This window comes from Homalodisca vitripennis, chromosome 4 (genome assembly GCF_021130785.1).
Source record: "Homalodisca vitripennis isolate AUS2020 chromosome 4, UT_GWSS_2.1, whole genome shotgun sequence".
Lineage (NCBI taxonomy): Eukaryota > Metazoa > Arthropoda > Insecta > Hemiptera > Cicadellidae > Homalodisca > Homalodisca vitripennis.
Window position 1 is genome coordinate 20,474,116 of NC_060210.1, and position 22,248 is coordinate 20,496,363.

Sequence of the window (22,248 nt, forward strand, 5' to 3'; positions counted from 1 at the left end):
CAAATATAGGCCTTTAGTCTAAGGTTGTTCTCATTGCGTGTAACATTTTGAATTTGAATTTTAAAAGACTGGAGATAAGTTATTTGTTCAACATACTAAAAAAGTAAAATCAGTTTGTGTGATTTAAGATTTAACATTAGAAGTTCATACTGTACTACATTGAATTATTCCCCTTTATTTTGATATAAACCTAAACAGGTAAGTTTCTATTGATTACTCTAACCTAAGTATACGATCGGTTTAATTGAAATGACAATATTCAAGTACAGCATAAGTAAACTCTAATTTCACTCAATATTCGTAAATAATAACTTGATTTTAAATTTCAGTAATTCCTGTTAAGAATTTTTAAAATAAATAATTGTTATTAAAATCTTTAATTTTGGTCAACCATATACTTGGATATCTAAAACTCCGGTAGTGGTTAACAAGTATTACCACTAATAATTATTTTAAAAAGAGATACTATGACTTGTTTACCTATTCTAATCACTTTAGTTATCCATGTAAGTAATTAATGTGTGTCTTAAGCGGTAAGATTATTGCACACTTCATTCACGAGAAGATCTATTCAAAGAGTATAGAAACCAGTATCGTATTGTCACCGTTTGATAATTAAATGAGACAAAGTTGATTTGATTTCGCTCTAAATGACTCATTTTGAGGATTGAGATAGTCTGAGTTGACTAAGTCCCTGACAGTAGTGTTTTGTGCCAAATTAGTCAGCCCCGGTACTTTTTGAATAGACCTCACTCAGATATATCTTGCCAAGACTATCTGCATCTACTCTGTCTTCTATCCTAGACAGGTCAAGAACTACCAGTTCCATTTAAAGAGGAATTTAAATTTGTCAATTTGTTGATGAGGTAGTGGGAGGATGTTGTAATAAACAATAGACCAGCACCAACTGTTACTCTGTCAGTCTGTAATATGGTAGGTGACAGCCTTATCAGAGCTCAGAAAAACAGAAGGCCAAGTCTGCTTGTTATCAGCACATTTTATTGTTTTATCAAATGGTGTTATCATTGTTATCTCTCAGCAGATTTGAGATTGTAGGGAGTGATATATTACGTATTCCCGTTACATTTTATAAGATTCCTTTCCTACTGCGGATCTGGACATACATAATATTAGAAAGATTTTGTATACAAAATCAACCCATTGCAATTGTCCTCTTGGTAGCGTTTATCGAATATTTCTGCGTAACTTCACAGAACACGACCGGTAGAGCCCAAAACTACCACAGTTCAATATATATCTATACTAAACAATACAGCTTGTGAAAACAATAACTGTCCCAAAATAACCCAAACAAGTGGAAACTTGGTTCAAAAATTGGTCTTATAAATATTTCAGCTAAATTCAATAAATGGCTAGCTTGGTAGACTATTTCATTTCAAAATGGTGCCCGTTCGAACTTTTTTAAATTCACAAGTCCATTATTTATGAACCAGAGAAAAAAGTGTTCTGGAATTCCTTTAACATGTACTAAATATTTTATAATTAAAATTTGGTGTAAAACGGTTTTTATGATATGTCTTGTAATAGTTCTTTGATCACCAAGAACTGTAGATGGAAATGCCAAAACAAGTTGAAACTTTGTACAAAAACTTATGCAAATTATCCAGGACTATAAGTGACAACATTCACTCTGGGAATGTAAGTGACAACCTTCACTCTAGAACTATAAGTGATGACCTTCACTCCAGAACTATAAGTGAAAACCTTCACTCTAGGACTATAAGTGACAAACTTCACTCCAGAACTATAAGTGATGACCTTCACTCCAGGACTACAAGTGACAACCTTCACTCCAGAACTATAAGTGACAACCTTCACTCTAGGACTATAAGTGACGACATTCACTCTGGTACTATAAGTGATGACCTTCACTCCAGGACTATAAGTGACAACCTTCACTCCAGAACTATAAGTGACAAACTTCACTCCAGGACTATAAGTGACAACCTTCACTCCAGGACTATAAGTGACGACCTTCACTATAGTACTATAAGTGACAAACTTCACTCCAGACTATAAGTGAAAACCTTCACTCTAGGACTATAAGTGACGACCTTCACTATAGTACTATAAGTGACAAACTTCACTCCAGGACTATAAGTGACAACCTTCACTCTAGGACTATAAGTGACGACCTTCACTATAGTACTATAAGTGACAAACTTCACTCCAGGACTATAAGTGACAACCTTCACTCCAGGACTATAAGTGACAACCTTCACTCTAGGACTATAATTGACAACCTTCACTGATTTTCATGTACAGTGGAGTCCCGCTAATCCGAACACGTGTAATCCGAACAGGTCCAGGAGGAATTATTTATAACGATAATGAACAGTTATAGGATCTAATTACTTAAAAAATGAAAATGGGTGCATCGTTTCGTACATAAACAAAGAAAACTTTAATTAAATAGACATACAGTATTTTATTAAGACAAATTGTGTACGGTACAATACATAAATAATGAAGTTAAATACAGTACCAAATTGAAACTTATAGGTTAAGTATGAGTTAAATTACTGTATTAAGAAGTGAAATCAAACAAAAATTGGACGTACAGTACTGATATTATTATTGAGTACAATATTAATTGTTAAGAGACATAAGTTCAGTTATTGTCTTCTGTCGCATTGAAGAGAGTTTATTGGATGACTCACATTGCTTAACAATAGAACTCTCACACTAAATACGGTAAATGTGCTTAGTATTCGCAAACACGTTTATTTGTCAAGAAATACAATGCAACAGTCAGAAAACATGTTTTAATAAACAATGTTGATAATTCTATAACAAAATAGACCCATAATAGACCCATTCTCAAGTTTAAAACCGCATTTTTCTGTAATTCTGGCTAATCCGAACAATCACATAATCCGAATAGGGCTCGGTCCCAATTAGGTCGGATTAACGGGACTCTACTGTAGTTTAATAAAGAAAGAAAACTACACACAGATACCAAGTTTTTGTGATTCTGCTAAGGTTCCAATAAAAATAACACATGGTGTTGTTTTTCTTTTTTTTCAGAAATTAGTACATATTACAAATAAAACAAAAAACCTTTCTGTTAATATTGATTTATTGAAGGTTTTTGATGTGAACTACCCCATTAGTGAAAACTGTATTAACATTGGAACAATGTGCGTTATATAATATGAACAATTTTACCCTTTTCTGCTACATTTTCTTTAAAAGGTTTTATAATAAACTTTTCTAATTCTTCAATTAATAGTAGGCTTTTTATGGTGTTTCATTTATAAAAGAATGTACTATAATAGATTATTTTAACTTTTAATCAAAGACCAAATTTACTATTAATTTGTTTAGATTGTGAGTTGCTTGCTTCTTAAATGTTTGCATTAATTTAACTACGATGTTACAAGATAGAGAGAGAGAGAGACCTGTACTTAAAGACAGAAATGACAATTTAGTCCTACTCTCCTTATTTTGAAAACATGTAGTTTTCAACAGCATGTTACTGGTACATTACATGCATGTTGCATCATTACAACTACGATGTTATAAGGTAGACCTGTACCTAGAGAGAAGTAACAATTTTGTCTTACTCTGCTTGTTTGAAAACATCTAGTTTCTGATGTAACCAGAGTTATTAAGAAATCTTTCTCAAGACCTTCTCCCTTAGTAGTAAATGTATGAAAAAATGTAATGTCATTATAAAAAATGAAAGGGAAATGAAATATTTTCTGTAATAAAATACTTTTACATAGTTAAGTTCAATGAAATTAATGAACTGTATGATATTTTGTTTTTAAACTATTGCCAAAGTTGTGGTTTTAACTCCTTTTACACTTTTTCTAATATATGGTTTAATTCCAGAATTTTGACACCACAACTCTGAGCTGGTCAACTCGGATAAAGTGTTTTGCATTTTGCTTCATACTTGGAATTCTCCTGTCAATGTTGGCGTCCCTGTCTTTGTTCCTACACAGAGGATGGGCACAGTTCGCTGTTCTCTACACATTTGGAAACATTGTGTCAATGTTAAGGTAAACATTTATGAACATCATTAATATTAATTGATAATTTTTTTTACATAGGGGGAATGCATTTGCACACAGAGTGTGGGCTCCCTTGTGGACTACCCAGTAAACCCCTACAGACTACGGAGGACCAGGCCTGAACCCTTTTGGATGACATCTTGCCTGGTCTCTGTGTCTTATGTCCCATCCAGGACAAAACTACTTGTTTCAGAAGCTAGGGGTCAGCCAGGCATCCATCTTCACGCTTCTGATGAAGAATCGCATGTACCTGAGTGGTGACTGCATTCCGTGCATCCTTACTGTGCAGCATCAGCTTCACCATGGTGTCTGCCGAAACATCACCAACTGTGGTGGCGAGCATACGCCTGGCCTCGGTGAAGCGCCCACAAGCGAAGAAGGTGTGATGAACATCATCATCCTCCTCAGGGCAGTAAGCACACCGAGGCAACCTGACTTTTCCCATCCTGTAGAGGTACTTCCTAAAGTAACCGTGCCCCATCAGGAACTGACACAGGTAGAAATCTATCTCACCGTGGCCACGATCTATCCAGGGTTGAAGCTCTCGAATGAGACGGAAGGTCCGATCCTTCCGTTCACCTCCGCTGCCAAACCTGCAGAGTCTCCACCCTGGCGGCAGCCAAGGCATCCTCTACCCCGCTCGACAGCCTCCCGAAAGACCGTCTGTCTCTCGATGGCCAGCAGATCAGTAGGAATCACCTCAGCCACGATCACCACGGCCAAACCGGAAATGGTGCGGTAGGCGCAGGCGACCCTAAGTGCTGCTCTTCTCTCTACCGATAACAGCCTTTGACTGTATCACCTTATCCTCATGACACCCACCCAAACCTCTGCGCCATACAGAAGGATTGAGTTTTTAGTAGACATGAGGAGGCGACTCTTGACCTAGGGCCTCCTACGTTAGCCATCAGCCTGCCGAGAGACAAAACCACCTTAGAGTCTTTGTCGCACACCGCCTGGATTTGCTCCCAATACGAAAGACGACAGTCGAATAATACACCCAGGTACTTTTCCGCAGTCCTTGTCCATACCTTGACACCCCCCCCCACATTCATAGAGATCAGAGTGGGGATTCTCTGTCGAGTGAGCATAACAATCTCGGTCTTGGCGACTGCCAGCTCAAGTCCGTGGCTCGTCATCCAGGCATTAACCCGAATCATTACCTGATTACGCGCAACTCGGCCAAGTCAGGAGTCCTCGCCGTGATGACTGCAGCTACGTCATCGGCATAACCCACGAGGAAGACGTCGTGAGGCATCTAGAGGTGAAGCAAACCATCGTATGAAACATTCCATAGGTCTGAGCCGAGAATAGACCCTTGAGCCGCTATTATATTAATTATATATAATAAATTAATTATATATTATATTAATTAATAATGCCTTTCACAGAGCAATATCTTTAACTCACATCTGCCTGTAGAATATTGCTACTGCGATGACTACAGACAGTCAATACACCATACTGAGGTGTGCTATACATGTACCAGTAGGATAATATGGGGTAAACAGTTTTCATACACTATTTTAATATTTCAGGGCACACCTCCACAGTGTGCCCTGAAATATCACTGGGTATTTCAGCACTTCACTGGGTATGCCATCTGGCCCTAGATTCTTCTTGTTTCGAAGTGTTCTTGCAGCTTTCTTTAATTCTTCTGTAAACAGTGGCACGCCCTGAACCAGGACCGCATGCACCTCCAGATCTCTCACAGAATGAGTTGGGAAGAGAGTGTCAACAATGTGCTCTATCCTTTCAGTATCCATCATGAGGCTGGACGACAGAGATCCTAGCATTCGCATTACAATCCTGTATCCCAGAACCCAGGGGTCTGCGTTAACGTCATGTCTCAGCTCTTCCCACTTAAGGTGCTTGCAAACTTAAGTTCTCTTCTTGCACGCCTGTATTCCAAGTAAGCTTCTTCTGCAACATTATCTGCTCTCCTTCTCACCCTGCTCAGGATGCCATTGCACACATTACCTCCTTAGACCAGCGATCGGCTTTTCTCCCTTGTGGCACCGACTTCTTGGGCATGGAGGCGTCGTAGGCCCTCTCAAGCCTTGGTTGCCTCTATCAGATTCTCGGCTGTGCCTACCCTATTCAGTACCTCATTCTTACCTGTCTCGAGTACCTATGAAAGCACATCTTCATTATTTTTCTTACGTTCTAACCACAATTTTTTGAGAATGGCTGAATGCCTTCTCTTGTTTGGAGCCTATTTATTTAGCTCCTCCTCTGACATCTGAAAACCAGAAAACCCCCCAGCCCCGGTATGGTCTTTTTTGTCATCAGTTAGAAATAGTAGGCGTATTTGCCCCTGATTCTGCAATTTCATCTTGGTTTCAACCCAATGCCAGTTGTTTCATCTTGGTAATATTGACTACTAGGACATTTGAGTGGCACTACGGGTACGCCATATTTAAGGTTGTATATGAGTCAATTGCTAGTTTTTCTGTAGGGTTCCCAGTGAGCAGAAGATTAGTATCGTCAGCATACATTAAAGTAGAGCAGTAGGTATTTAGATGATAAGGCAAGTCATTAGTAAATAAAAATAGGCAGGGCCTAAAACTGATTCTTGTGACACTCCTCTCTTTACAGATAAGTTTGGATCTCAAGTTTTGTATTGTTTCTTTGTTATGATACCTTATTTCTACCACTTGGGTACGTTCTTCCAAATAGCCTTTAAATCACTCATAAGCGAGTCAGTGATACCCAAGTTGTGAACCTTTTGTAGGATACGGCTGCGTCACATACAATCAGAGGTCTTGCTGTACGCCAGTTACAAACTCTTCTGTTTTCAATTGGTTTTAAATAAAGTATGCCAGCAGTTGCAGTTTTTGTAGAACTGCCTTTTACAAACTATTAGCTAGCAAGTCTTTTTGTTCAAGGTAGTCCATCAGTCTCTTTTGTATGAAAGAATTAACCAAGACTATAAATAAAATTAGTAATTTCTAGTGCAATATGTCATGCTAAAAAAATGTTTCAGCACTCTATTTTTGATGGGTCCAGTGAACCAGGTTAAGAAGATGTTTGCCCCGACCCGGGTGGTTGCAACAATCGTGGTTATCGTCATGATTGTGCTTACCCTTGTCTCCGGATTTTGGGTAAAAACATTTTTCTTCTTCAGTTTTAATGTAATATTGTTTGATTGTTATTCCTGAACTGAGGCATACAATAATATATTTTGGATCTCGCATTATAAAAAATATTAGATTTAGATCTTGAACATGCCGATAAATCTTTTATACTTACTTCAATAATCTTCAGTAATTTTGTTGAGATTCTTCAAAGATAAAATAAGTTATTGTGATCGTACCCTTAGCAACTGACAGGCAGGTATGAAATGCCTCTAGCACACGTCTGGAGTGATTTAAAAAAAAATTGTGTATGTGAGGAGAGGAAAATTACATGGAAAGCAATGTTTTTCAGTTGATTTTCTTTAGATTGGCACAAACTTCCTTTATAATTTATTAGAATTGTTAAATAACTAAATTCAATTGTGAGAAACGGGTTTTGGAGATTTATTTAAGAAATTTGTAGTATTTGGGTGATGCTTTTTATAGAACTATTTGTGTTTGAATTTCATTTAAAAGAGAAATTACATATTTTTCATCTAATAGTTCTTAAGAATACTTAGACTTAATTTTAAATTGGTAAATAATAATTGTTGGCCCCATTCTGTTAGAGACTTATTGGCATCAATATCCCGGCTACTTCAAAGAAGTAAAAGATTATTTGCTTTAGAATTCTGACATATTTCTGATTCAAAATCCAACAAATTTCAATCAATTTTACATCAACCTTTAAAAAATTTGACAGGTGTTTGTAAGCCTTTTGTTGTCATATATGTTTAGAGTCTTGTATTTCATATTAAAACTGTTTGAAAGAAATCAGATTGTTGAAGTTTGTTTTATTTTTACCTTACATTTATTTTTCTTTCAATTCATACCAGCTGATACAGCAGCAGTTTCGTATTTTGCTGATTACTCTTTGATTTGATTATAATCAAAATGGAAAGGCTGCATTAATTATAAAGATTAGAGAGGCCATTTATTTCTTGTATTCCTTAACTTTAGAAGTTAAAGACGCCGGATATATGGTGGCTTAGGCCTTTGTTTAAGTGGTAACACCGGATACCTGGCTTGGTTACGTTACGTCATATTACATTATTTTAAAGGAATAATACTATCCAACTATGACTTGTGTGTTTGCGAAGAGAATGAATCTAACTCCTCAGTAATACCGTGTTTTATTAGGTTTTATACTATTTTTAGGTACATGTATATAAATGGTTTTTGTGGCTATTCCCTTATAAATTAAAAATAAGTGTTTCTACACTTTTGTAAATACTCATAAAAAGTGTAAATATGTATTTTTAAAGTCATGTAAACTATATATTTATGAAATCGCCACTAAATTTTTGATAAAATGTATATATTAGAAATTTTTCTTTATGCGCTTGAAGTCAAGTACAAAATAAAATCTAATAAAAGGTTTTTTTTGTTGCATCATAAACTTATAACAAAAAACTCTGTATACAATATTTTTCTGTTCGTGTATGAAAAAAATTATATATTATTAAATTATATTATGTTAAATTTGGACCATTAAGGTTATAATAAATATTCTTTCGAGAAATACAGAAAAATCGGCCTAAAACATCATACCATTACAGAGAACTTACATTACTACATCTAGGATTAAACCTTTCCACTCGGATCTTGCTGCTCCGTCGACATTGACTGTTCGACGTCATTACAGCTTTATTGTAGTAGTATGCAGTTATTACTACTCTTAAGCTCTCAATCTAGTTATCAAGCTTTACCAAACCTGTTTTTATCTTGGAATGTGAAAAAAGACAATGAATACATTTTTCCTCGTAAAAAGTTGTAAATAAGCAAATACCATGAATCAAAATAAAAAAAGGCATTTAAAAGAAATAAATTTATTTAGTTACTATACAAATATAGATTGGTCTTCTTAATCATTACCATATGTTTCAGATTAAAAATGCAGGCCTGGCGTTTCTGTTTATAATAATGCAGTGGATGGCCATGACATGGTACTCTCTCTCTTACATTCCGTACGCCAGAGATGCTGTCAAGAAAACTGTCGAAACTTGCATTGCCTAGAATTATTGTAATCCAATAATTTGTTATATTATCTTCATTTCATTATACTATAAGTTTTATTTTTTTTTTTTAAACATTTTATCTATTTAAATATGTGATAAATTATAAATATATATTTTGTAAATTTGGGGTTTTTATGAAAGATATTGTGCCGTGTTGTTGGTTTTGTATGTTATAAATCCATTTACTTATTTGTTTCCTTTTTTGAGATATTTTCCAATATGCTCAATTATTTGTGATAGCTTCCACCATAAATGTGTTTAACTCATTATATCACCTGATCTGTTATTTGCAATCATCCAAACTTTGATCATTTCAATCTGTTACTGAAGAAACCATTAGAAATTAAATTATTTATGATGTATTTACTCTATATTGTGTTTACAACTAAATAAAATATATGGCAGCAAGTAATTTTAATTACCTTTGTACATTATTAATTTTGTTTGGTATTGTTATGCACAGATAAGTAAAAATGAACATTTGTATTATATAAATGTAAATTAGTATTTGTTAAAGAAAGATTTATCGGTTAGCCTTTTATAAAAAGAGCTTGCTTTGGTATTGTGCTTTAGATCTGATTCAGAGTGTGTTTCATTATTAAGTATGTTTATTTATTGTATACATAGTGTAACTGCTTATTTTATATCATGTACATAACATAATTTACTATTTTTTACTATATTAGTTTAAGAATTTTATTCCTTATATGTCATATGTACGTGTCCAAGTTATTTTGACTTGTAGTAGTAGGATTATTTTTAATGCAAAATCAATTCTACACTTTTAAAACCAATTTGACTTTAATTTTTCTGTTATTCATATTAATTAAAAACTAAAATGTGCATTATATAAAGTTTAAATTTTGTAAGACTGGCATAGAACATAAATATATTTTTCAGACATCAATAAATCTATCTTGGTAAATTGAAAAAAAACTAGTGTAATCTATGTGTTTGGATAAAATAATCATTTTAGTAGAGAATATTGTATCTGAATATTGAAGATATATAAACCTCTGACATACTCTTGAATATTATAAAGCTAATCCCAACTGACTGTAAACTATTATAAACATTGCTCCATTTTTGAGGCACAGTTTTGGAACATATACTTTTTGTATAGAAGTATAAAAAAGCACCTTTTTCTACTTACCTCCTAAGTTTAAAGATAATACTCACAAAAATTGGTATGTTGAAATACTTAAAAACTAAAAAATTCATTGTTTAACATTTTTTATTGACGATGGATGATATAAAGGATAGTAAGAGTCGGACATTTGCCGTTGTTATGTGTTACAAAAAAAGTTTAGTACTTTTGGTAACATATAATACGAACCTTGTAATATCCCAGTGCTGTGTAAATGGTGTATCAGTCAGAGTATAAAGATATTCTTTGACTCCAAAGGCACTTAAAATTTTGGAAAGAGCAATTTTGGGCATTGGTTTTTAGAAAGTAAAAAGACTTAAGATTTAAGTCTTAAGATTACTATTATTTTGTAACAATTTTAAGTTTTTGAATATGTTTAAGTGGAGTTCGAAGTTAAAAACTGTGTCTCTAAAAAATTGGTCTCAGATTTTTAAAATGTCAAAAATTAATGGTCACCATTGCCTAAAAACGATGTAAAATATCATTGAAGGAGGAGCTCTTCTTGTTGGAAAAACTCATTTCTATTATTTTCTATAAAGGAAACTCACAATTATTGGACATTTGCGAGTTTTCTTTTATAGAAAATATGTTTGAAAATAACTAATACTTCCAACTTTGTTCAAGTATGATTTAAAATTAAATGTAAAGTCTTACTTATCGTAAACAGTATCATTGTTGTATAAATTTTATAATAACAATAACTCACTTAATGACGTGTAACAAATATGAAACCTCTGTTTCAAACTGTTGACAAATGAAAAAATACCTTCTAAAATACAAATACCGACAGGTATAAAACAAAGCATTAAAAATGTATTGTATTTAATTACTTTCTTGTTTTGACATCCTGAAAGTATTGTCAAACATTTGCCACACATTGAGAGTGGATGGCCACACATTCTATCGATGTTTGATTTTAGGTCTAAGGTGAAGCCTGTCACTCAAGGGGCTAGAAAAATTGTATTTTTCTGTCTGTCTGTCTGTATGATATCTCAAACGAACTGATATACCTGAACATTTGCATGAAGCTTCATTTCTATATAGGCAACACTGAGTTCAATGATGGAGCATGTTATTCCACGGGGTTTGACTGAGCATTAGCTAATATTTTTACATTGGTCTTAATCGTGATGGCTACAAGAAAATAGCTGAATATATTAAAAGTCGGTGACAAAATCTGACTCCAGCGCACTTCCACTACTTCATCGGAACTTTTATATTTAAACACTGCTATGATACCTACTCAATGAACAAATATGTGAATAAATCATATGGCAAGATATCTTTAGATAGACCATCTGTAGACTTGAATTTTGTATGAAACTTAATTTCTACATAGACAAGAATGAAATCTATGATGGTTCTTGTCAATCCATAGAATTTGACTACGTGTCGTATCTCAGGATGCTGACACAATTTCTCTTTTGTCTGCGAGCAGGATGCAAAAATTCCCTTTCTGTACACCTTCAAGTCATCATTATGCGTGTTTCCAAAACCATAAAATAAAAATGTCAAGTAATTCTTGTGTTGACACAGAAGGAATGTAGAAATTACTTGTGGAAGTGCTGGTAATGGGTAGACAATAAAAGAATAATAGCTAATGCAGCTCCATTATGATTGCAGTTATTATGTTTCTGTAATTGTTGCTCTGTTAATCACTGTTTTTCAAATATACTTGTTTGTTCTGTTTGAAAAATGATGCATAAACTTTCATATAAAAATATTTAATACCAGTTTAATATATTTCTTTTCTTGTCTCGTTTAATATATTTTTTTTTATGAAGAAATTACAATTTTAACCCGCACTTAAGGATTACGAATGTGTACTTGTAAAATATTTTTTTTAAATTTGAAGCAGTTTATTATTAACCCTGGAGTTGGCAGTCGTTTATTTTTGAATGACCATCGCTGTAGTGGCTGTCGTTCAAACTTGAACATTATTACGTTGTCAAATATTTAATTTGTTATTACATTTTAAATCTAGTTTAGCAACAATATTTAGGTACTATTGAAATGACGAAGATTTGTTTTATCAACACAACATTTAAAAAATTCTTATTCTTCCTTCTAAACTGATGATTCATGATCGTTTGTCATTGTTTCTCAAGAGTCACCATTCTCATCTGCTAACTGAGCCTACGATTACTGTGTTGTTTTTGTCGTTCAGTAAAAGATTTATTTCAAAGAACTTGATATATTTATTACCTGAAGAACGATAAATATAATTCAGTTTAATTGTGTGAGTAACAAAATATAATTATGTAATTGTTTATTTTTGTTTCAACCTTTTGAAAGTTTTGGTGTTTTGCACGTAAGCGTATGTGAAAGTCTTATCTCACCAACCCGCGTTTTGAAATATGTTTATGTGAATAGTTTTTTCTTCAAAGTCTATCTTATCACTTTTTTGCACTAGTTATTTACTGCTTATTGGAAATTTTTGAGACAGAAGGGTTAGTATTTTGTTAGTAAGCGTATCAATAACTTGTTTTGAACCTGACCCATATTTTGAAAAAGGCCTAGGTTGGTGTAATAGCTTACCAATTAATGTTTTGTTGTAAAAACCCCATACAACAATATATATTTTAAAACTCAGACATTTTTTCCATCTTTTAGTTATTTTGGAATTATCAATTTCCAACTTTATATTAGTTTGCACGCACAGTCACCTCCAAAATTACATAAATTTAATTTCTCAATTTCAACTTTTTAAATAATTTATTATAAAAACACAATATTTAAAGTGTAGATAGTATAGCATAATTGCTTTTAAATGAGCAAAAATATCCTGCCACTACAGGATTTTTAGCTGCCACCTCCAGGGTTATGCTCGTGAAGAAAATCATGATCGTTTTTATCATATTATAAAAAATACTGTGTTAAGGAAAAAAAACATATCACAAAAAAATTAGTTTAAAAACTGTGTTAGTATCGTGACAGTTAAAGTGTTACTTTTAAAGTAGTGATGTTCTTAAAAGTGGTTTTGCTTTTTGAACTATAGAATGAAAAGGTATCTATCTTTATCGAATACGATTTATTATTCATACAGTAATTTTTGAATGAATTTTTATGATTAAACGAATACAAAGAAGTTAAACTGCTTTATATTTTGCACTTCTGTTGGTAGGATGCAAAACTGAATTTTGCTATTATATTGTCCTGGCATTACAAGTCTAACTGAAATAGCTTATATTTTTGTAATCTAAATTTGTATGTAGGATAAAAATTATTTTTAGATGACTTAGTTTTATAATGAAGGCCCAAATAGCCAGCTGTCAATCATTTGGGATTTGGTGTTTAACTCTTTGGTGCTGGCCCTGAAATAAACTACTCTATATTCAACAATGTCGGTTTATGACGATTTTTAATCGGGGCTTGTGCAGTGCAAACTTTAACTGAGGGGCCCATCTATTTGCACTCTCCTTCCCAACGTCTATGAGTAGGACTATATTCATGTAAACGCTGTATGAAACCTAGGTAACTAGAGAAAACATGTTATAATATCAGTACATACTTTGTAATTGATGTGATCGTAATGAAAAAATTATAATTGTAAATTAATAACCTTAACTTTGTTTTTCATTAGATATTTTTGTAGCTCTCTGTACATACCGTTAGACACTGTAATGTTTCAACGTAGTTGGTGAAGAAGGGGCGTGGGGTCAATTATCATTGTGATTCTAGTGGCAGTGGTTGAGCTGTGATGCCACAACACAAGACACGTGTGCCACCATGTCCACTACGTTTATTAGAACAGCACAATCCATTCTCCTTATGTTGATATTGTGAAGAAAAATAACTGAATATTGTGTTGTGTCCATTGTGTTAATATAAAAACTAATAAAACTATCACACCAGACTGCTCTTGTAGCAGTTGTTTGTAAAATTGTCTTTATTAATATCCAGTCGCACCTGCCTAAGGAATACACAGGAAGAAATAAACAATAACCAGTTGTGTCAACACAACAACATTTAACATGAGAGTAGCAGTGAGGGTATGACGTGTTGGAATGTGTAAACACGAGAGTAGCGCTGGGCGTGCTCGAGTTGCCGTATTGCTCAGCAGTTTTAAAAGGTTTAATTAATCACCTAAATCTTTTATTGTTGCTTTTTGTACCAATAATGGTTTGCAGAATAACCGCACAGCTGGCGTGCATTTGAGCAGTGACTCACACTATTTTGACTTTTTTATGTTACTATAAAAAAAAGAATATATTTCAAAAATGATGGACAATGTAAGGCTGAAAAGGAAATAAATCAGTTAGTCTCTTCATTTATACAAAAAAATTAATTTTTAATTAGTTTTTTTAAATATTTTTTTATATTTGCTGTCAGTTTTCTACTGCAGTAAAATATTTTTTTATAGTGATAATTTAACACAAATAGCTTTCTTTATTTTGTTAACAAACGTAAAAATATAATTTGTAATTATTGAATTAATGTTTAGTAACTGCAAATCTGACTAGTAACAGAAATGCTTGCCTCATTCTGTGCTATTGTAGTAAATAATACAATCAATAGATTAAATAGAAGTGTTACCTGTTGAACCATGCATAGTTACAGCTTGGCTACCCGTACATTAAGTGACTCGTCCTCCTTACAGCTGATCATGTTTCTATAGTGTAAATTGGTAGTGAAATGTTTTATTTGCTTTCAATGTGACCAGGCGTTGTAAACTCAACATGACTGTACTTGTCAATTATTTGAAATTGTTGTCAATTATTAACAACTTTACTGTAATTCTGCACTTACGTGTGAGAATAGATTTAAGTTTTTTAAATATAAGACTCTGATTTTTAGGAATTTAAATTAAGATAGCTTTGTATTGTACTTTTTGTAACATTTGTGGTGTAAAGACAATAAATCATCATAAGAACAGAATTCTGTTGACAGTGTTAAGTATTATATTGATTATTGAAGTTGATTTAAAGTTACTAATGTTTGTATATAGTTATATATTTTTTGCAATAAGTATAATACAGACTTATGAAATTACTTTTTGACTTTTAATGACTTTTTCCTGAAACTATTTAAAACATTTTGAAATGAGATGACACAAAGTGCACAACAATGATTACTTTTAATGGTTTTTGAGTTTTGTTGGGCTATCCTCCCGAGGTAAAGGATAACACCACTCAATAAGTGTAGAACTTTTTTTTTCAAACTCAAAACAACTTTATTTATATAATTTGAACAATTACATTTACAATTATACAACTAAGGAACGGCATCAGTCATATTTTATTTAAAATATTTTTATATTTCCATAAATTCTTCAAATGAATATAAAACTTTATTGGTTAAGAATATTTTAAGGTGTTTTTTGAACAATAAATTATTTTCTTTACTGAGTAAGACTTTTGGAATTTTATTCATAAACTTCCTGCTGAGATTGGTTTCTTATAATGAAATTCCAACTAGCGTTTATATACTGCCAATTGGTTTCTATTTTGAGTAAAGTAGTTGTGAAGACCCTAATTGAGGTAATTTGTAAACATTTGATCTGACAATCATTTCTGTATCAAGTATATACATTCCATAAACAGTTAAAATTTCCAATTTAGAAAAATAATCTTTCACAGAATCCCGGTCCTTTAAATTTAGTATTATTCTAATTGCCTTTTTTTGAAGTTGCAGAATGCTTTGCAGATTTTTATTACTAGTGGCCCCATATAACGCAACACCAAAGGTGATATGAGAATGTATGCGGGCATAGTAAATGTTTTTTTGAATTTCTATTGAGCAATAGTTGGACATGGATTTAAGAGCAAATAATCTGGAAGAGATCTTATTTTGTAAAGCCAAAATATGCAAGTAATAAAGAAATCACCTATAGTATCACCTGCTTGGACTAAAGTACGATATTGTACAGATTATCGTTTTCAATTCATCAAACACACCATATTTGACTTGAGTAGTTAGTTACAAAAACCCTGACTCCTTGCCACTGTGAATTAATTTTGCTATTACATATAATATCTAGTAATTATGTATAATAGATAGTGATTTTTGTTAATGACTAATAATGGTCTATTTATCACTGTATTCAGCCACTATACATTTATATGACTGAATTTGGTAAAAATGATTTATTATTGAATCCAAACGTAGGTTAGTTTACTTCACAACACCATTTTATCACGTGAATTCCCCTACCATCCTGAAAGTATTAATTTGGCTAACTTCACTTAGCTATTGTGTATAGTGACTGATTAACGTTATTGTTTTATCACTGTGACTAGTGAATTTGATCATATGCATAATAGCCAGAAATTATACATAATGACTAACAGAAATATAAAAATCAAATTTGGTGATGAGGCAAGAGAAGCATAAGCAGTTCATGTTATTCTTTTGTGATGATAAAACTGGTTTTTAATGGAAAGGACAAAAGGTATGTATTAACTGAAATGAATATTTGTATATTTTCAGTAAAATATTGTGTACAATTATGTGCTTCTATCCTGGAGTGTGGAACTGGATCAACATCACAAGATAGGTTGTCCCAACACTAACTGCCTAAAAATATTAACAAGTAATTATACACAAACTTTATAAATTAAAGATATTTTTGCCACCCGTTTCATGTTCAAAAATTCCTTGATTTTATTCCAACCTTCAATTCAATTACTTGTTATGATAACATCTATTTTAATGGATGGAGCAAATAAAAATGCCTGATGCACCGTCCAAGATCCACACTCATTAGTAAAATGTATTTGCTAGGTCATAAATCTCTGCCAAATGCTGAATAATTTCAAATTGACCCAGTCTTGAGAATTGAGAACCAATAACATGTCACTCTCATACCCAAAGAAATACAAAAAACCTAATTCATCAACCACTGCTCGTATTTTCACGAATCATTACCATACTAGAATGTTGGTAATCATACCTTTGGCTCCAGTAATGTAATTTATCAATTACTACAGTGAAATGCATACAGACCTAACCTCTAAATGACCCCTCTCTAAACAAGTGAACGTGACTGCAAGGTCCAAAATAATCCTGAGTAACGTGTTTTTGCTCCGTAATATTCTTCACAAGTTAAATGTTGACAAACACTGCACCCCTAATACAGTATCACTCATATCTCTGAAGCGAATAGCTCTTACATTCACAAGAATTAAACGTGCATTGAACTGTCTACTAAATACAGCGACTTCCCAATCTAAGTATCATATAGACAACTCGACCTGTCTATTATAGTAGGTTCTGTAATCAGCAGGCTATTCATATCTAGGTTAGACATATATTTCGTATATACCATTTCTATAGTTTATAAACTGCAATAGTGGTTAGGTCTATAATAGCTTTGGGATAGTTTGGCAGGGAGAAGAGTCAAATCCTGATGGGGAGTTGCTGAGATATTTTTAACATTTATTGCACAAAATATGTTCAATTCTTAACTGGTTCTAGAAGGATTTTGAAAGGCAGGGTGTTAGAGAACTTCCAAATGAATTGTTATTCTTTTAAGAGTTACATTAACACTAACGAGACCAATGAAAAAATGGCCATCTCCTGTTATAAAATTTCACAAAAGATCTTGACAATAGACAATAGACAATAGACAATAGACAAATATTTATTGTACAATACGTTTTCTGGTATCACAGTGTAATAAAAAACTGGTACATAGTCAATGATTAAAAACTACATAACTAAACTTATTCTAAAACATTATTTTCATACTTATAAAAAATAACTTTTGACACATTGATCTATAAAACATAAAAAAGAAACATTGATTAAATCTAAGGCTAAACCTATTGTAGATCTTTTGAAGATATATTTTTACTATTCGTTATCATCATAAACCATCTTCAAAGAATTCATTTATACTATAATATGTTTTTTGACAAAGTACTTCTTTTAATTTTTTTAGTAAATGTAGATAAGGGAAGTTTTTTATATGCCTGTGGAATATTATTATATAATTTCAAACCTAGATAAAGAGGACTAGTTTCAAATTTCTTTAGTTTATGTGCCGGATATTGAAACAAATTACAATTTCTTGTGTGGTATCTATGATTACTAAACTCGTATCTATTGATACATCATAAAGCTGAGCTTTGATTTTATGATATTCAGTTTTTTAAAACCATACAGTCAGATACAGGAATCTTGTGGAAGGTGCATTAATAGTAGCACTAAAGTTTTTATAGCTTTAACCCCACTAAAATGTCCAAATCCAGTAAATCCAGATTGTTTTCATAACTAAAGAAATTAACTTTGTAAACAAACTGACAACAATATATATATATATATATATATATATATATATATATATATATATATATATATATTTCAGTTTAGTACAAGTACTGCCACAGATTTTCACATCAAAACCAAATTATAAATCTTGTGGTGGTATCCTGGCACCGGTGGCATTTTCATTTGTCACGGTTAAAACCACTTTTCTGTTTTAGTTTGCCATGTGTTGGCATCTTGTTAACCTTCCTATAATGGGTTTTATTCAACACATGATTTTTTTCTCTGTGTTGTGGAACTCTATAGATTCATGTAAAACCATGTAAATATTAGTAGATACTTACGTCTAAATGTTTGTTATGATTACAGTTAGTTTGTAAAAGTACAGGCAGTGAAACAACAACTAGACTATTAAATTATTGAAATGAAGCTCTTACCGAAGTGATTAATCCAGTGTTTAGTTTAAACAAGGAGCAAGAGGAAAACTCAATGTTTTTGTCCATTACTTGATTGTAAAACAACACCAACTGGAAACAAAGTAATCATTTGTAAACTATACTTGTTTAAGATGTTTAAAAAAAGGAATACACCTGTGATGAATATTGTATTTTTTTTACTTGTATTACGAATAATTATAGTTGTGAATAACATAAGAGCTGCTTGGAATACTTTTGTTAAAATCAAATTCTGTAATATTTTCACCTAGTTTACCTTTAATATTACACTCATACATAAGTGTATCTAGAAGGGGAGGGTTTGGGAATTTTAACCCCTTCCCCCCTGTTGATAAAATATTCAAGATATATTTTAACTTGCGTTAAACTGAAAGTATACTCGTAGTCGAACCATTTATCATAGTTCAGTTTAAAACTATACAAATTTCTTGGAAATCGTATGTTGTGATGATCCCAATGAGTTTGAATTTACCCATATTACGATCATATGTTAGTTTGCTTATTTAAACGCATATGTGACAGGTACGGCCAAATACAAAATAATTGAATCGGAAAAAGTAAGCGCTCTGTGGTGTAATGGTAGCACATTCACCCGGCAAGTGAGAGATCCGGGTTCGACTCCCGGCGGAGCAACTACTTTTTGTGATTCAATGTTTATTGAAATTAAATAAGGCTCTTGCCATTTATAAAGTTTAATGTAAGTATATATATATACTTTACAGCGATATTTTTTATCGCTTTGTAAATAATATTGAAGTTCATGTTTTCTGTCTAAATTTATTTATCATCAAGTGTCTGCCGCGTCTATGAGCCATGCATTCAATCATCGTCAACCGTTAAGTGATGGTGAAAAACTAATTACTAATTTCATGTATCAAAATGTATGTAGTTGTTTACACATGTATATATTTTTGTAACGTATGCATGTTATATTGCAGTAATAAGTCACATGTGTTTCTAAGCATCTGACTTTGTAAAATTTTGTAATTTTTGATATAAAGCATTTTGTAAACAGGTAACATATTATCCTCTATATAATAGACGTTGATTTATATCATAATATTTTTATCAAGAATAGTACGGTTTAAAATTAAAAAAAAAAACATTTAAAAGTAAAATACAAATTATTTCAGTACTGCAAATACATGCCCATATTTTCAACTAAAATATATGTACCCTGGAAGTCTAGTTTAGAATATATGAATTCTAGATCCGGACGAATTTGCAACAGCTGTTACATTGTTGTTACACGTTCTAGGGAGATTGAGGTTATGTCATTGTTTTGAGTGAGCTTTACCATTTTAGTCACGATGGATCAGTGGTCAGTTCAGCATCGTGTTTTTGCATATGACACATTTATTAAAAATGGCGAATCCGTTATCAAAACACAGCGTATCTTCCGACGCCACTTTAATATTGCGTGAAATGACACGGTTCCAAGCCGGAATACATTGCTAAGATGGGTGCACAAGTTCAGAACAACAGGAACAGTATCAAAGAAAAAGCCACCCGGTCCAGCAAGAACAGTGAGAACACCAGACAACATCGCTAGAGTGAGAACTGCTTTGATGAGGAGCCCGGGTCGCTCTGCACGAAGACACGCACAAGAGCTACGCATGAAGCGCGATTCTGTCAGAATAATTTTAAAATCAGATTTGAAATTTCATCCCTATAAAATACAGGTGGTACAGCAACTGAAAGAGAGGGACTATGGACAAAGAGAAGATTTCGCAGTACGTATGCAGGTGTTGTTTACTGATAATCCTGATGTAATGATGTTAATGAGCGACGAAGCTCACTTCCACTTAAACGGTTCAGTGAACAAAACTTACGATATTGGGCTCCTGAAAATCCATGTAACTTTCATGAAAAACCACTCCACTCTCCAAAAGTAACGGTTTGGTGTGCTGTAGGCCACTTTGGGATAATTGGTCCGTATTTTTTTGAGGAAAATGGAGTCACAGTGACAGTGAATTCTGCACGCTATGTTCACATGTTGGAAACATATCTCAAGCTACAACTTCGGAGGCGAGGAATAAACGTGAAAAATGTTTACTTCCAACAAGATGGGGCTACAGCGCATACTGCCGCTGCATCGATGCGAGTTGTGAAGAAGATGTTCCCTGGCAAGTTGATTTCACGTTTTGGTGACGTGCCGTGGCCGCCGAGGTCACCAGATTTGTCGCCCTGTGACTATTTCTTATGGGGGTATTTGAAAGCTCGTGTCTATGTTCACAAACCACGAACATTATTGCAGCTAAAAGATGCAATCACCGAAGAGGTGAATTTGATTGGACAAGACATGTTGATGAGAGTGCGTAATGATTTTCTCCAGAGGTTGGAAACCTGTATCCAGGTTAACGGCCATCACATGCATGATATCATCTTTAAGAAATAAACCCAAACTAGGATAAAAGGTTCCATAAAACATATGTTTTTTGAAATGGTATGTTTTCACCAATATATATTCCACAATTAAATAATTTTACTATATAAAATAAGGTTGTACTATTCATTTAAAATACGTCCGGTTCCCGGCAGTCACCCTGTAGTTCTTTAGATATAGCTATTTTCCTGAGGCTTTGTTAATCTCTTTTATGCCGTCTCCATAAAATTCCTTTGTGTTATCGGGCAGTCTCCAAAAGTTTAAATTTTTGCTTAAGGTACAGCCGTTTTTGTAGAGCATAAAATAAAAATAAGCTCTCAGACAGCTGTACATTAAAAAAATATTAGTATTAACATATTCCGGATGAGTGCTCCCGTATCCCAGCCTGACTGGGAGGTACGGGACATTTGTATTGATAACCCCCCATTTGGTCATCCCAGATAAGCCTATGTACTCACATACAAAACTGTTCTCACTAGTACTCCATGTGTCTATCATACGGGATCTCTTCACTTAGGTGTCGATCACAGATTTCTGTGATCAAACCTACGACATGGCTTTCAGATTTTGGAAGGCTTGTGCATGGTGGTACAAGAAAGACTGAGTTTTTTCAGTCTTTTCTTCCCCTCCTCCCTCAAACACACAAATTATGTTACTATGTTAAGGTTACTTCTACGTAAAATTCAATGATGGACATAAACTGAAGTCAAAGGCCATGGAAGTTCTGATTATAAATGGTAATTCTATAAGATATAGGTGGATTACCTAAACATGAAACAGGTTTTGGTTGCACAGTGGACAGATATCACTGTGCTCATATGCAGCCTGCGCAGCTGATCAGCGGAGACAATCTGTTCTGTCTACTCCACGAGTAAAGT

General features: G+C 33.2%; 1 protein-coding gene across 2 annotated transcripts in view; it reads left to right on the forward strand.

The window, feature by feature from the left end:
- LOC124359020 (vesicle transport protein SFT2B) overlaps positions 1-15,313 on the forward strand; it is a 37,113-nt gene extending 21,800 nt beyond the window's left edge. For both annotated transcript variants that reach the window (XM_046811362.1, XM_046811363.1), the window contains 3 exons: positions 3,859-4,028; positions 7,027-7,144; positions 9,044-15,313. In XM_046811362.1, the coding sequence (XP_046667318.1) occupies positions 3,859-4,028; positions 7,027-7,144; positions 9,044-9,172 (417 nt within the window). In that variant the 3' untranslated portion in view covers positions 9,173-15,313. The remainder of the gene's footprint in view (positions 1-3,858; positions 4,029-7,026; positions 7,145-9,043) is intronic.
- Positions 15,314-22,248: the final 6,935 nt, after the last annotated feature.